Source organism: Elephantulus edwardii, unplaced genomic scaffold, assembly GCF_000299155.1.
Source record: "Elephantulus edwardii isolate Elephantulus edwardi_28Jun2011 unplaced genomic scaffold, EleEdw1.0 scaffold00045, whole genome shotgun sequence".
Classification (NCBI taxonomy): Eukaryota; Metazoa; Chordata; class Mammalia; order Macroscelidea; family Macroscelididae; genus Elephantulus; species Elephantulus edwardii.
Window position 1 is genome coordinate 15,884,350 of NW_006399795.1, and position 16,645 is coordinate 15,900,994.

Below are 16,645 nucleotides of genomic sequence, written 5' to 3' on the forward strand. Positions count from 1 at the left end.
CCACTCGTCTGTCAGTGTAGGCTTTTGCACTGCTATAATGCTGAACAGATTTCAGTGGAACTTCCAGGCTAAGACAGATGAGGAAGAAAGGTCTGAAGATCTCCTGTATAGACATAAGAATTCTACCATTGAACCAGCATTATTCATTTCCCCACAATTCAAAACAAACCTAAACCCAACTGTCTTCAGGTCAGTTCAAACTCATGTTGCATTGTCTGTGACTCATAGCAACCCTATGCACGATAGCACTGAACTCTGCCCTATCCTGAGCCAGTCTCACTCTCTCCAACACACCTACCCTTCTTACCCCAGTTATTGTGTCAATCCATCTCGTCAAGAATCTTCCTCTCCTGTGCTGTACCTCCCCCCTTCCAAGCACGATATCCTTCTCCTAGGACTTGTCCCTCCTGGCAAAAGGCCCAACACATGTCAGCAAGAGCTTCAAAATCCTTGCCTCCAAAGAGCAACTTGGTTTCACCCTTTCCAGGAATAAACCTGTTTATTCTTTTAGCAATTCATGGTATGTTCAATACTTTTCTCCAGCACCACATTTCAAAGGCATTGCTTCTTCTGTCATCTTTAGTCATTGTCCAGGTATCTGATGCACAGCAAAAAACAGCAAAGACCATGGCTGAGATCAGTTGCACCTTAGTCTCTAGAGTGACATTGTTGCTCTTCAGCAGTTTGGAGAGGTCCCTGACAGCAGATTTCCCTTATGCATCTTTTGATTTTCTTTTGATTTCCTGACTGTTGATGCCAAGAGTGTTGATTGTGAAACTGAGCAAGCTGTAATTGTTACTCAATTTCTTCTCCATCTATTATGGTGCTGCCAATTGGCCCAGTATTGAGAAACTTTATTTTCTTGACATTGAGCTTCAGTCCATATTGAAGATGGTATGATAGTCCTTGACCTTCTGCAGCAAATGCTTCTCTTCCATCTCAGAGAACAAGGTTGAAGCATTTGCATAACACGGGTTATTGATGAATCTCCTTCCAGTCCTGATGTTACATTTCTCCTCATAAAGTACAGCCTCCCAGATGATCTGTTCCGTGTACCAACTGGAAAAGTATGGAGACTATGATAACCCTCTATCAAGTTTCCCACATCCTAATCTTTATGGGAGGCTGCCTTATCTTTCTCTGTCGGGGTGCTAATCTTTTGGTGAGCAACACAACAGGTAACACACTATGGGACTGAAGTTTTCTTCCCACTAGGAAACTATTATAAGGCCAACCCAGATCCCACTGAGTGGATTCCCACTGACGGTGGCTCCAGGACGACCCCGTGTGTGTCAGTGCAGAGCTGTGCTCCTCTGCAGCATTTTCAGTGACTGACCATCAGATGCAGACCAACAGGCCTTTCTTCCCAGGGACTTCTGGGTAGACTTGACCTCCCCACTTTCTATCAGCAGCTGAGTCCTTATTGATTTGCACCCTCCTGATTGTTGTTGCCGTTAGGTGCCATCAAGTCGAGTATGACTCAGAGACCCTGTGAACAGATCTACACCCCGTCCCACCCTGTGCCGTCCTCATCACCTCTGACACACTAGGGCCCATAACTGCCATCACTATGCCAATCCATCTCGTCACAGGTCTTCCCCTCCGTTGCTGCCCCTCCACTTGTCCAAGCATGATGTCCCTTTCCAAGGAATAGCCTCTCCTAGCAACGAGCCCAAAGTACGACAGACAAAGCTTCACCATCCTTGCCTCCAAGAAGTGCTATGGCTTTTTTCCCAAGATATATCTGTTTGGGGTTTGTTGTTGTTTTTTTGTTTGTTTGTTTGTTTTTGTTTGCTTTTGCATTCCATGGCATATTCAGTATTCTTCTCCAACACCATAACTCAAAGGCATCAATTCTTCTTCGGTCATCCTAACTCACTGTCTATCTCTCAGATGCATAGCTACGTTCTCATTTAACAGGAACCTGAACAAAGATATCTATAGATGTGGGCTCTGGGTGGGGGAACTGTGTGGTGTGTGCTCTGGTTTGGGGGGGACTGTGTCGTGTGGGTTCTGGTTAGGGAAACTGTCACGTTGGCTCTCGTTAGGGGAACTGTGTGGTGTGGGCTCTGGTTGGGGGGTATGTGTGGTGTGGGCTTTAGGTGGGGGATGCGTGGGGCGGGCTCTGGTTAGGGGGACTGGGTGGTATGAGCTCTGGTTAGGAGAGGTACATGGTGTGGACTCTGGTTTGGGGGTATGTGTAGTGTAGGATCTGATTAGAAGGGGTGTGGAGTATGGACTCTGGCTGGGGGTATGTGTGATGTGGGCTCTGGTTGAGTGGTATGCATGGGGTGGGCTCTGATTAGGGGGACTGTGTGGCATGAGCTCTGGTTAGGGGGGTACATGGTGTGGACTCTGGTTTAAGGGTATGTTAATGTAGCGTCTGGTTAGGAGGGGTGTGGGGTGTGAGCTCTGGTTAGGGGAACTATGTGGTGTGGGCTCTGGTTTGGGGTATGTGTAATGTAGCGTCTGGTTAGGAGGGGTGTGGGGTGTGAGCTCTGGTTAGGGGAACTGTGTGGTGTGGGCTCTGGTTGAGTGGTACGCATGGGGTGGGAACTAGAAGGGGTACATGATATGCATTCTGGTTGGGGGTATGTGAAGTGTAGGATATTGTTAGGAGTGTAGGGTGTGGACTCTGGGGATATGTGTGGTGTGGGCTCTGGTTAAGAGGGGTATGTGGTGTGAGCTTTATTTGGGGATGCTGTATGGTGTGGGCTCTGGTTAGGGAGTTTGCATGCCAATCTGACTCTGAGGGAGGGGCAGAGCAGATGCCTGAGGTGCAGCCAGCCCTCATCCCACCTCTGAGAGAGCAGGGCTGCAGGAGAGGGGAAGAGCCAGGGCCCCTCACACCTGCTCCTTGCGCCTCCAGATTTGGGGCGGAGTTGCTCCTTCTCAGGGACACACTGAAGAGTGCGCTTCTCAATAGACATGTCCCAGCCTCTGCCACAATCTCCCCGCCAGGAGGAGGAGAGGAGAGCCAGCCCTGCCCTCTGCCTCCATGGCCCCTGCCACAGGCAGGGTACATGCCCCCTCCCCAGCGGGCCCGCTCAGCTGCAAACTCCGGTACAGCCTTTAATCTGCTCAGATCATCATTACAGAAATAGAACTCAATGTTTAAAAAGCACCAGCCTTCCCTGCTCGCTACCGGCCCTGTAAGACGTGGGCAGAAATAGCAGCCACAGCCGGGAGCGAGTGGGGAGTGCACTGCAAGCGGGCGGAGGTTCTGGGGGTGGGCTGCGCCTCGCTGCACGGGCCCAGGCAACCACAGAGGCCGCTTTAAATAGCTCCTCGTGGGCACGCAGCAGCAGAAAGAGGGCAATGCAGGCAGCCAAGCTCAGGGCTGGGGGCAGGGTCCCGGCCCCGGGGGAGGTTGGTCCAGGCCAGCCTGGAGTTTCAGGACCTTGCCTACACTAAACATCCCCAGAGTCCGAGTGGCCTTGCCCTGCCTCCCTCAGACCTCCAGAGTCCTCAGTCCTGAACAGTGGGAGGTGGTGGCCGTCTTGGTCCAGCCGGGTAGCCACATGGGTGCTGTTGTGGAGACTTGGGCTCTCCACGAAGCTCATAGGGAGAAGGAGCCAGAGCTGAGGAGGGGAAAGGATCTAAGGGCTCAGGGACTTGAACGGGTAGAGTCCCAACCTTGGGCAGCGCCCCCACTGGATCCACAGTCTGGGCTTGGTGCCCCTGCTGCAAAGCCTCCTGTCAGATGAGCTGCCCTTGGTCACTGTCCTCTTCTGCTGTCTGGAGGTGGCCTGGGGCCCAGCTGACCCAGATCCAGCTCTTCTGATCCTGGCCACCTGCTCCCCCGCTTTGTCCAAGGTCTGTCCACATCAAGGCTTAGAGTCCCTGCATGTCCCCTCCTCTTAGTATTCAGAGCCAGGATACACAGAGGCAGCCTTTAGGGAAGGTGTCTTTAAAGAGGTAGGAGGAAGCAGGGTAAAGTGAAAGTTTGGCACAGTGTGGGCCCACGGCCCTGTCTTCTACTCTGAGTGTGGCCTAGGTTCCTAGCCGGAGTGGCTCTGAGTAGCCTCTGCCACCTGAACTTGACTCATCATGACCTGCCCCCAGCATCCCATCACTTTGACCCTGGGGTCCAGCTACTTGGGACTTTGGGTGGCTGGGGCTGACTTTGGCACACATGACCTGGCCAGGCAGCTTTTCCAGAATTTCACAAGGTCGTCACCAAGGCCAGTCCATGTGTGTGTGAGATGGAGGGTTGCTCTGGGATCACTGAGCCAGGCGTTGGGTGGAAGTGGCCTTTGAGCAGAACACATGGCAGAGTTGCACAGCTGTGCCTCTAACTGCACTGCTGTATCCTCCTAGTAGAATGACCACAGCAGTGGAAAACCTAGACCCCTTATCAAGAGCTCAGTGCTGTCACTCCACGTCTTGGGTGCCAAAGGGAAGGACAGGGCAGAGGGTGTTTGTGGAAACTCAAAGCACTCAATTCTCTCATTGCTAGTCCAGGAAAGCATCAGTGTCACCCTGCCTCTGGGGACCAATTTGGTGTTCCCCCACCCCCACCCCGCCACCTACTTATCAATGTCCCTGAATGGGGACACAACCACATGATGGAGGGTGGTCAACCAGATGTTAGAGGATTTGGGTCTTTGCTCAGGCTTTAGGGACCACAGGACTTTAGGAAGGCTGTGGGGGTTTGGGTGGGCTGGTTCCAGGCTCAGATGTCAATCCTACCTTCACCCTGTGCATGAGGAAGAGGGGAGGGCATGTGTCTCATCTGAGACAGATCTGGACCTCTTCTGAGATATGGGTCTGACATAGGCCAGTTATGGGAGGAATACCAGACAACTTGTCAAGGCTGGTCATTCTCTGCTGTGGACTGGCTCGTGTCCCTCAAAAAAAGATGTACACAAGTTCTGATCCTGATACCTGTCAAAGTGGCCTGTTTGGAAATAGCACTTTCAGGATATCATCGACTAGATGAACATAAAGCCATACTGGACTAAGGTGGGTCGTAGACCCCCATTTGAATGTGTGTTTACAAAGGAAGCCAGAGAAAGAGACAGACAGAGGGGGAAGATACCATGAGATGACAGAGGCATGTTACACTACAAGCCAAGGGATGCCTGGGACTACCAGAAGCTGGGAAAGCCAAGGAGAGGTCTTTCCCTAAAGCTAACAGTGAAGGCATGGGCCTGCCAGCATCCAGAGTTCGACTCCCACCCGCCCTGTGAGATAACAAGCCCCTGTCTGGTAAGCTATCCAGTTTGGAGAATTCTATTACAGGAGCCCAGCAGTCGAAGACATTCCCTTTCCAGAGACTCTGTACTCCAACCCTGGCCTCCTGGCTTTGGATAACTTTCCTCTCAGGATCCTCTACTATCTACCTGGCTCTAGTATGTTGTCTGTACTCAATTCTAGGGCTTCGAAGGTCCTCCCTCTGACCACATGCTGCCAAAAGAAGGGGCAACGGCGTGACAGCCCTCTAAGTTACTGGGCAGGGGTTCCGGGTACAGGGGAGGAGACTCTTGCAGCTTCAGGGATGGAGAATGTCCACTAGCCAGCTGGCAGGCTTTATTTCATGCAGGGATCCAAGTGCCCTGAGGGGTTCTGCTCGCCACCACACCATCCATGACAACCATAATGAGCAGAGAGTCTAAAACAAAACAAGTCACGGAGCCCTAAGGTCTTTGTCATTTTCTGAAGTCCCAGGGCCTGGTGGCACACCTTGCTTGGCAAAGTCAGGAAGAACAGACACGTCCCACTGTACCTCATTGCACAAGAGGCCTGGAAAGACCAGCCTTCAGAGTGAGGTGGGATCCATGGACCGAGTCCAGCAGTTGAAAGGTTGAAAGTTTCCACCTGCCTTCACCTTGCTTTAAAATACACAGAGCAGGTTGACTGATAGGAGGGTCTTTCTCACAGGAGGGCCAGAGTCTCCTTCAAAGTGTCACTCTCCTTGCAAGAGAAGCTCCCTCACATGGTATAGGCCGTCCAGTAGATGACGTTGACTGCCGCAAAGGCTGCTGGGAACACGGCACGTGCGTAGATGTCAATGGTGTCTGCGTCAATGGGCTTGAAGAGCGCCCGCATGCCGCCCAGGCGGGGCCCCTCTGGCCTCCTGGTCTCCCCCGTCTCCACCTCTGCAGAACGGTAAGAGCCCATAAGGTTCCCGGGGGCTCGGCCCTGCCTGTTGGAGATGGCCAGCTCCTGATTGACACCAGCCGCAGACAGGGAAAACAACACAATGGCATTCTTCACATCAATCTGGGAGGAAAGGAGAGGGAAGCAGGGCTGAATATGAAGAAGAGAGGAGGAAGCAGGGTTGAGCCTACCACAGCTCCCAGTCCTGGGACAAGTCTCTCACTGAGGACCCACACAGAAGACCCCTCGCCAAGGACTCTCTACTGAGGACCCCATCTGGGCCAATCATAGCCTATTCTTCAGGATCAAGGCCTGACAGTGACCTCCAGGACCAGCTTTTGCTAGAAGGAGTCCAGGAAAAAGTTAGCGGCCTCCAGCCACGCTGTCCACCACCTGCCAGACAGCCCAGTAGAGGTGCTGTCCTCGGCCCTAGAGACCCCAAGCAAAATTAGCCCAGCCAGGCCTCACCTCGGCCCTCTGCTCTTTAACCTTGACTTTGGCCTTTTGTTTCTTCCGGTAGTCGGCGTTGAAGTGGGCAAAGGCATACTCCACCAAGGCGGCAAACACGAAAACATAGCAGATCCAGAAGTACACATCCAGGGCCTTGATGGCCGAGGCTCGAGGGAGGGAGGATCGGGCGCTGACCATCAGTGTGGTCATCGTCAGCACCGTGGTGATGCCTGCACACAGGGGTGGCCTTCAGTTGCACCGTCCTCCTTCCCCCACCCCTCGCCTCCCCCAGAGGACGGGCATCTGCCAGCCTCCCTATCAATGCCGCCCAAGCTTCTCTCAACAGGGATGGTGGGTGGGGCTCGAGCACCAGGCCTGGGTTCAGGAAAGGGGTTCTGCTCCCAGTTCCCATCTTCCATCAGTCCCTTATCTCTCACTTTCCCCAAAGGCCCCAAGAAGAGACCCCATACCTAGAGATACCCTGGCAGGCACCGCAGCCTGACTTATCCAGAAGGAGACCCAGGACATGGCGACCAAGAGGATGGATGGCATGTAGGACTGGATGATGTAGACGCCCCGGTTCCTCCGCAGGTGGAAACGCAGGCTGAGCCTGGGGAACTGCCCCGCTGTGGGCAAGGCTTGTCAGGATTGGCACCTGCTTGTGCCCTCACCTAGACCTAGTATCACCCCATCCCCTAAGTCCCCGTACATGCCTTGCCTTCTCCTCCATTAGCACCTGAGTGTCAGAACCATTTGGTTTACCAGGACTTGGGTCTGGTCCTTTTTCAGCATGACTTTTTCTTTCTCATTTTTAAAACCAGAATAAGTGACAATGGTCTTATACAGTATTTGTCCTTATAAGACTTAGCGTAATGTTCTCCATTCCCTCCCAAGTTAGGTAGTAATCTACAAAATCATTGCTCCTGCAAACTGAGTAGTATTCCATCGTGTGACATGCCTGTCCTCCTAGTCTACCATGCATCATGGGATTTGGGGGTCGCACTTGGGCCTACTTCAAGCCTCAGAGGTGAAAACCCTAGAGTCCACCCTGGGAGATGCCTCAGGAAGAGCCCGTTGAACCTGCTGGGCCAGGGCCTCCCTGCCTTGGCCATGCCCCAGGTCCCCCTGGCCCAGTATGTGGAGCACAGGAAGAACCCACACTGCTTCAGCCTTGAGCATACTTCCCTGATTAGGAGCCCAAGCAAGGTGGCAGCTCTCTCCTCTCCTATCTGTTCATACCACCCTGTACTCTCAACACACCCAATCTGGCATGACCAAACCCCAAAGAAGGAACTCTGAGATATGACAGCTCAGGCAGGAGGGGATGGATGCAGGACAAAGGACAGGGAGTCAAGGAGGTTTAACAATCGAGTCCTGGGCCTCAAGGAGCCCTCATCCTCTATTGAGTCCCCTTAAACTAGAATGTAGCTGCCACCTGGGTAATGTCAGGGGAACAGCGGTATAGCAGTGACAAATGAGCCATCCTGGGGCATCTCCCAAATCCCTCCTCTGCACACAGCTCGTGCCCACCACTCCCAAGTCAGCCCTTTGGGGCTGCACCCTTGCCCCCCCGAACCAGAGAGGACCCACACAACCAGAACTGGCTCTTAAAAGAGGTTATACCCGGGCAGGGGCCTCACCTGACTTGAAGTTCATCAGCTCCGTGGTGAAGCGGAAGCTGGTGATGGTGAACTGGGCCAGCTGCAGCTTGTCCAGCCCATGGATCTGCTCCTGGTTTTCTGACCAGTAGTAAACGATGTCCTCAGAGGAGTAGCCATCTGCGGGAGAACCCACAGGTGGGCAAGAGGCAGAGTACCCACCTCCGGGCAGGTTGATAGGGTCTAGGACTACTGGCAAGAACAGAGTTGCCTGTCACGTCTGGGACCCACAGCCCCACTCTCCCACAATGGAAGAGGGGAGTAAGCTTGCTCCAGGTCTTCTGGCTCCCACGGCTCTGAGCTGGGCTGGCCCTGCCCAATGCTGAGCTGGACAATCCCCTCACCAAGCCCCATGCATGTCGAAGTCCTGATCTCCTACACAAGGTCCAGAGGCACCGGCTTGGCCTCCTGGCACACAGTCCCTTCCCTGCCAGGTCCTGGCCAAGACTCACAGCTCTCCAGATCCAGCATGCACTCCTGCTCGTCCATGGGGTACTTGGCCAGGTCCATGTCACAGGCCACGGTGGAGGTGATTCTGCAGAGACAAGGGGACCAGTCAGCTGCATGCAGGTGAGACTGGCCAGCCCACCTGGGACCACAGCACAGCCTCTGCCTTTGAAAGCCTGGTGCCAACCCACTTGCTGCCCACTTGAGAGCCACGTGAGACCTGAGCTACACGCTGCCAGGCATCTGGAAAAACACTCAAGAGGTATCTGCGAATCTGTAGCACTACTAAGAACTGTTGTTGTGTGGTGGTGGTGGACCACTGTGTCAGAACCGACTTATAAATGACCCTCCAGCAGATTCTCAGAGGATGTATATTGCCTGGGAGGACACTGTCCATCTTTCTTCCCACAGAGTAGTTGGTGGTTCAAACCATGTGCTTTTGGGTTGGCAGTGTGATTCCTTACCACCAAGCCACCCAAGCTCCCTACTGTGAACTAGGTTCCACATAGTTTGTCCTTCCTTCAAAATGCTTGACCTTTTGACGAAGTTGGGAGGGTAGTGAGTGGGTACAAACAGAAGCACGGACCCATCCCTAAGCACTGTCTTGGCAAGCTTGTCCCCTTACCCCTCGCCCACTGACAGGCTGAGGGCCAGTCCCAGTGCTGCCTGACGTGCCAATTTTTCACTGGAGTCAGACAGAAAGGTTTTCATCTGACATCTCCTGGTGTTTGACTGGTGACCATGAATTTCACGTGAAGAAATATGGTGGCCATATGACCAAGTCTATCAGCTTCCGGTTGAAAACCTCTGAACCAGTGCTTCAGGAGGGCAGAAATATGTCCTGGCTGTGCCATCCCACCCTATTTCCTGCATCAGTGACACTGGTTTTCTCCACTTGGGGCTTGGATGTGGTGGAACAGAGGGGCAGGCAGGCACAGGCGGTGTTTGTTATACAGGATCACCTGGTCAGGCAGCAGGAGCCCTGGGACTCACCAGTACTGTATAAGATCAACCCATAAGAGAGCTGGGGGGCATGGGGTCACTGAGTATTGTGTAACATTACCCCATTATAGAGTTGGGACTGTGGGGCTCACAAGTACTGTACAAGATCACCTCATTAGAGAATGGGGGTGTGGGGCCCACTAGGTATTGTATAACATCATGTCATTAGAGAACAGGAGTCATGGGGCTCACTGAGTATTGTATAACATCACCCCATTAGACAATGGGGGTCTTGGGCTCACCAGGTGCTGTATAAGATTACCTCATGAGAGAGTGGGGGTCTAGGGCTCACCGGGTGCTGTACAAGATCACCCCATCAGGCTGCAGCCGAATGAGTTTATTCTCAACAGTGACGTCATGGAACCAGGCGGACTTGGCGTTGACAATGAAAGTGTCCGGGAGCCAGAGCCGGTCCACGAAGCGGCTGTCCAGGCCCAGCGTCTCGTTGGTATGGCTGTAGGAGAGTCTGCTGTCCCTCCAGCTCTGGTGCAAGAACACGGTCATGGTGTACTCCTGGGACAGACCAGGCAGGGAAAGATGGAAGTCAGGCTTGGCTCCATCCAGGAGCACACAAAGGGAGCGGCGAGGGCAGGCACGCACCATGTTCACCTCTGAGATGTGGTCGATGCTGGCCACCTCCAGGGCAAGTGCCACGTTCACAGGGGGCCCTGAAAGGAGGAAGGGGCAAGACCTGAGCAGCCTGGGCTGAGGTTGGACCCCTCCCAATCCAAGAGCCCAGCGATGTGAATGGGGAGAAAACAGCAGCATAGAGAGTGTTGTTGTTGTTGTTATGTGCCTTTGAGTCACTTACAACTCATACTGACCCTATGTACAACAGCCCTAAACCCTGCTATATCCCTTGCCAATCTTATTGTCTCTGACACACCTATTCCCATTACCCCAGTGATGGAATCAATCCATCTCATCAAGGGTCTTCCTCTCCTGCGCTGTCCCTCCACCCTCCCAAACATGTCATCCCTCTCCAAGGACTGGTCCCTCTTCGCAACGTGTCCAAAGTATGTCAGACGAAGTTTCGGAAACCTTGCCTCCAAGGAGCAGCCTGGCCTCACCCTCTCCAGGACGAACTTGTTTGTTCTCCTAGCAGTCCATGGTATATTCAATACTCTTCTCCAGCACCACAGCTCAAAGGTATCAACTCTCCTTCTATCCTCCCTAGTCATTGTCCAGCTCTCTGATGCATAGCAAGTAATGGCAAAGTCCATGGCCTGGATCAGGTGCACCTTAGACTCCAGATCCTTCTTGGTGACAATACACCTTCTTGGCTGCCTCTTCAAGGGCGCTAGGGCTGAAGCTATGTTCTGGCAAGTCTAATAGATTCTGCAGATGACAGCAAGGCCTGTTCCCAGCCCAGAACCTGCAGGACGCATGCTACAGCCAAACACAGCCCCAGCTTAGCTCACCACCAATGCCAGGCCGGAAGTTCCGGGCGTAGCCTTCCATCAGGCCATCCAGGTTGGGAAGCCAGGAGATCTCCAGGTTGGAGCCAACGTAGTCACCAATGTCATTCATGGCTCTGGGGGACAAAATGGAATGGGTTACAGCTAGATAAGCAGAGGGCCTGTCCTGATATTGGAACAGTGGGCCTTAACTCCTGTCTTTTCCCATCATTTCTGCTCAACAACCTTGCTCTATCCACCTGGCCCCACTGAGGTCACTCCAGGTTGGACAGAGTCTCCTCAACAACCTCTCATGGGTCCTTCTGAAATTCTTCTGACCAGAGGGACATATGGAGAGAAGAGTTGAGTGGAAGGTTGCAAGTTAAGTAAAGAAGACCCCACTCTAGGACGAGAACAGGCCACAGATGGCTCTTGTCTCTGTCCTGTCCAAGGAAGACTCAGGCCAGCCCCTGAGATCCCCCAATGCCAGGAGGACTTCGGCTGACTCCTGAGCACCTGGAGCTGTGCTGGCTTCAGTCACTGATTTCTCACACACTAGACTGTTGTACATGGCATTGACAGTGAGAATGTCCACATACAATGCAGAGGAGCCTCGCATGCTGGGTGCCCAGAACACTGGGCGCCCCTAGTAACTCTGCTTGGCCCCCTTCTTCCAGTCACTCTTTCTTGTCCATGTCCCCAACTCATTCATGCTGACCCTCCTTTCCCCTCCTCACTCACTACTTTCTTTCCAACCAGTTCTCCAAGTCATGCCCCAAGATTCAGCTACCACTTTCAAATACAGCCAGAAACACACAACCAGGAGAGGACAAAATTGGTGAAGGGGACCTTCTAAAGATTAAATTCCTGTGCACATCAAAACCTTTTTCCAATAGGGTGAAAAGAAAACCTACCAGCTGGGAAAAAACATCTGTCAATACCATTTCAGACAAGGATCTCATAACAAAAGTTTCTAGAATTCTACAGGGTCTCCAAAAGTAAAACACAATTACAAAATGGGCAAGAGACATGGGAAGACTTTTAACAGAGGAAGACACTCTGATGGCCAACAGACTCATGAAGAAATGCTCAAAATCACTGGCATTAAGAGAGATACAAATAAAAACCACAATGAGATACCATCTCACCCCAGTAGCAGTGGCAAAGTTTAATGGGACAGCAAGTAATAAATGTTGGAGAGGATGTGAAGAGGTGGGAACTCTCATACACTGTTGGTAGGATTGTAAAATAGTACAACTACTTTGGAAGGCAGTTTGATGTTTCCTCAAAAAGTTGAACATAGAAACTCCATATAATCCAACTATTCCATTCCTAGGAATATACCCTAAGGAAATGAGAACTAAGACACAAACGGAGACTTATACACTAATGTGCATAGCAGCGCTATTCACAATCACAAGAATACAGAAACAGCCCAAACATCCATCCACAATCGAATGAGAAATCATTTGAGAAACTGTGGTATATCCACATGATGGATACTACACAGCATTCAGGACTAACAATTTCGAAAATTACTAGAGACTAGAGGGCATTATGCTGAGTGAACTAACTCAGTCTTATAAGGCTAAATACTGCATAGGATCATTATTGTGAAAACAGTAACTATTAAAATGTGTATGGGGATCCAAGGAGGGGAGATACGGGAACAGAGAGGTGAAGGTGAGCAGGAAGCATATCATAGTGTTGCACAGTTTGGTGGGTGGAGGTGGGGGGATGTAGTAAAGGAAATAGGAAAGAGCTGGTGGGGATGTGGAAAGACAGAGTAATGATGGGCATGGTTTAGTGACTGATTTTAGAAAACATAATGAATGAGAATGTATGAAACATGATGTGAATGGAGGATAGTGTGAAACACAATGTATACGAACTTTGTATGCAAGCCAATGTGAAATTTAAAAAAATAATTTGAAAAGAAATTAAATAAGGTAAAACATAAATCAGCTCTCAGTTCACCTCTTCCAGGAAATTTCTCCTAAGACTTCACCCATTCATCCATCCATCCATCCATCCATCCATCCATCCATCCATCCATCCTCAAAGGGCCATGTAGCCACGGTAAGTGTGTGCACTCTCAGGGCAATGATGAGTGCCTGAGGATTCCGGACAAGAAGCAGCTGGATTCAATCCACATTTGGAAGGGATGGCAAGGGGCCAGCGTGGGAGCCACCGTGAGACCCAGGAAGATGGTGCTGGACTTGCCTGGACAGAACTGTGGACAGAGGCACCCAGGAGAGAAAAGGGCCTGGTGACAGACAGGGGAGCCCTGAGCTGGCCTGGGGGTGGTTATACCTTAAGCAGCTGGAGATGAGCGTGATATTCCTCCAGGCATGTGTGCTAGAGTAGAAATGAACTGAAGAGGAATAATAATGAGTCCAGGTGCTGAGCCCGAGGGTCCATGGCATGTCCAGATGGAGCCAAAATTGTAAGCTGCCAACGTCTCGTAACACTGTCTCAATTGCAGTGAGTTGAGTGCAGTGCAGTGAATTAGAAATAGTTCTTCTAGCCACTGTCTGTGCCTCCCACGAAATGACTGGATGGTCATTGTTGTTGTTATTTGCTGTGGTTTTGTGTTGTCAAGTCAGAACCGACCCACAGTTGACCCTCCAGCAGGTTTTCAGAGGCAGCTAATAGAACAGAAGGAAATTGCCCATCCTTCTCCCAGGAGCAGCCGGTGGATTCGAATCACAGGCCTTTGGGATAGCAGCGCAGGTTCTTACGACTAGGCCACTAGAGGTCCCTGGTGACTGTGTTGTTGTGAGGTGCTATCAAGATGAGTACATACAACTCACAAGAACTCTATAAAGAGTCGATCTGAACCCTGCCGTATCCTGTGCCGTCCTCATCACCTCTGACATACTAGAGCCCACTGATGAAGTCACCATGTCAATCTGTTTCATTGAGGGTCTTCCTCTCCTTTGCTGACCCTTCACCTTTCCAAGCATGGTGGCCCTTTCCAAGGAATAGCCTCACCTAGCTACATGCTCAAAGTGTGAAAGACAAAGCTTTGCCATCTTTGCTTCCAAAGAGCACTCTGGCTGCACTTTTTCCAAGACATAGCTGTTTACTCTTTTGGCAGTCCATGGAACATTCAGCACTCTTCTCCAGCACCACAACTCAAAGGCATCAATCCTTCTTCTGTCATCCTTATTCACTGTCCAGTTCTCTGATGCACAGAGCAAGATGACTGAGAAGACTATGGCCTGAATCAGGTGCACCTTAGTCTTCAAACTGACACCACTGCTCTTCAGCATTTTGGAGAGGTCCGTGACAGCGGATTTACCCAATGCGATACATCTCCTGATTTCCTAACTGTTGGTACCACGGATGTTGATTGTTGAACCAATCAAGATAAAGTCACACTGACTGCTTCAATCCTTTCTCCATCTATCATGATGCTGACTGTTGGTCTTGTAGTGAGGACCTTTGTTTTTTGATGTTAAAATGAAATCCATAATGAAGGCTGTAGTCCTTAACTTCTGCACCAAGTGTTTCATATCCTCTTCACTTTCAGCAAAGTTGTACCATCTGCATAACACAGGTTTTTGATTAGTCTGGTTGATGAGTTTTCCTCCAACCCTGATGCCATGTTCTTCTTCATAGAGTCCAACTTAGTGAATCATTTGCTCAACATATAATATAGGTATACTGAATAGGTATGGGGAAAGGATCCACGCCTGGTGACTGGGTAGGACTCCACAGATGTGAAGTGTTTGAAGCCTGCCAAGGGGACTGGATAGCTTCCTTAAAGGCACTTGTAGGGAACAGACCACACAAATGAAAGGTATAGGACGTTCATATCGGGATTGGTCAGCTTTGTCATTCTACCAGGTTTAAAAAGAGCCATTTACAGAGGCAGAAAGAGGGGATCTCAATGGCATCCAGAAAGAAGAGCTGGAAATGTGAGTGCATCCTCTGGGCCCAAGGTCCCTGCGTTAAAACCTCCTCAATCTCAGAAACAAAACTGTAACACTAGAGAGAGGGTGAGAGACCATGAGAAGGCAGAAGCAGAGGCAGTAAAATCTGGGGAGCAAGGAGACCTTTTCGAGACAGAACGATGGCGTCCTGGCCCACGGAGTGAGAAGGCACTTTCTGGCACGAGGCTTGCTGGCAGAGTGGGTGTCTTTGGGTATCACTTGGGAAACTAGGTTTGCTGATCCAAGGATCAAGACCTGAGCACCTTTGTGGTTAGGCTTGCTAGTGAATGAGTGTGCATCGGGGCACTTAAATTGGCAGAACTAAAAGAGCTTTGTAACACTTCCGCTGCCCAACAGGGCAGAAGCCAAGGTCATAAGGCTAAGTGGCACAGCTGAGTCAGGGAGCTGTGCTGATCAAAGAACTGTATCCTGAGTCTTTCCTGACTCTGAATTGTAATCTCTTATAACATTGTTGTTGTTAGGTGCCACTGAGTTGAATACAACTCACAGTGACCCTATGAACAAGAGAACTGAACCCTGTCCTATCCTGTGCCATCCTCATCATCTCTGACACACTTGAGTTCAATGCCGTGCAGTCACTGTGTCTATCCATCTCATAGGGTGTCTTCCTCTCTATCACTGACCCTCCACCTTTACACGCATGGCATACTTTCCCAAAGAATAGCCTCTCTTAGGGATCTCTGGTGGCCTAGTGGCAAGAAGCTGCACTGCAATCCCAGAGGTATGTGGTTTGAATCCACCAGTTGCTCTGCTGGTGAAGGAGGGGCAATCTCCTCCTGGACCAGTCATTTTCGATCTGATGGTACACACAAAAAATAATAATTTTTTTTAAAAAAAGAATAGCTTCTCTTAACAACATGCCCAAAGTATGAGAGAGGGAAAAAAAAAAACACCACCAACCCATAACAGTATATATGGTCTATGAGTTCTGTGTGACCACTATAAAAAGTTTTAAAACCCAAGAGAATAAAATTGATAAATGAGACCGTCTAAAGATTAAATCCCTGTGTGCATCAAAAACATTTTCCAACAGAGTGAAAAGAAAAGCTACTGACTGGGGTAAAAACCTTTTGGCAATAGCATTTCAGACAAAGGTCTCATATTAAAAGTTTATAGAATCCTACAGGATCTCCGCAAGAAAAGACTGATAACACAATTACAAAATGGGCAAGAGGCACGGAAATAAAAGAAAGACACTCTGATGGCCAACAGAGACATGACGAAATGCTCAATATCACTGGCAATAAGAGAGATACAAATCAAAACCGCAATGAGAACCCATCTCACCCTAGTAGCAGTGAGAAAGTTTAACAGGACAGCAAGTAATGTTGAAAAGGATATGGCGAGATAGGAACATTTATTCACTCTTGTTGGGATTGTAAAATGGTACAACCACTCTGGAAGGCAGTTGGGCATTTCCTCAAAAATCTGAACATAGAAATTACATATGACTATGACCCAGCTCTTCTACTGCTTGGAATACACCCTGAGAAAATGAGAACTGAGGCACAAACGGAGATTTGTACACCAGTGTTCATAGCAGTGTTATCACCATCGCAAAAACATGAAAACAGCCCAAATGTCCAACCACAATCAAATAGATTGAGAAATTATGGTACATTTACACAAT

At 50.4% G+C, this 16,645-nt stretch overlaps 1 protein-coding gene across 1 annotated transcript in view; it reads right to left on the bottom strand.

Moving 5' to 3' along the window:
* Positions 1 to 5,934: 5,934 nt before the first annotated feature.
* Positions 5,935 to 16,645, bottom strand: part of GABRD (gamma-aminobutyric acid (GABA) A receptor, delta) — a 15,256-nt gene continuing 4,545 nt past the window's right edge. Inside the window, exons 2-9 of the mRNA XM_006885825.1 lie at positions 11,081 to 11,193; positions 10,260 to 10,327; positions 9,952 to 10,172; positions 8,663 to 8,745; positions 8,193 to 8,330; positions 7,023 to 7,178; positions 6,571 to 6,782; positions 5,935 to 6,225 (exon numbers count right to left, since the gene is read on the bottom strand). Of these exons, the coding sequence (XP_006885887.1) occupies positions 5,935 to 6,225; positions 6,571 to 6,782; positions 7,023 to 7,178; positions 8,193 to 8,330; positions 8,663 to 8,745; positions 9,952 to 10,172; positions 10,260 to 10,327; positions 11,081 to 11,193 (1,282 nt within the window). The remainder of the gene's footprint in view (positions 6,226 to 6,570; positions 6,783 to 7,022; positions 7,179 to 8,192; positions 8,331 to 8,662; positions 8,746 to 9,951; positions 10,173 to 10,259; positions 10,328 to 11,080; positions 11,194 to 16,645) is intronic.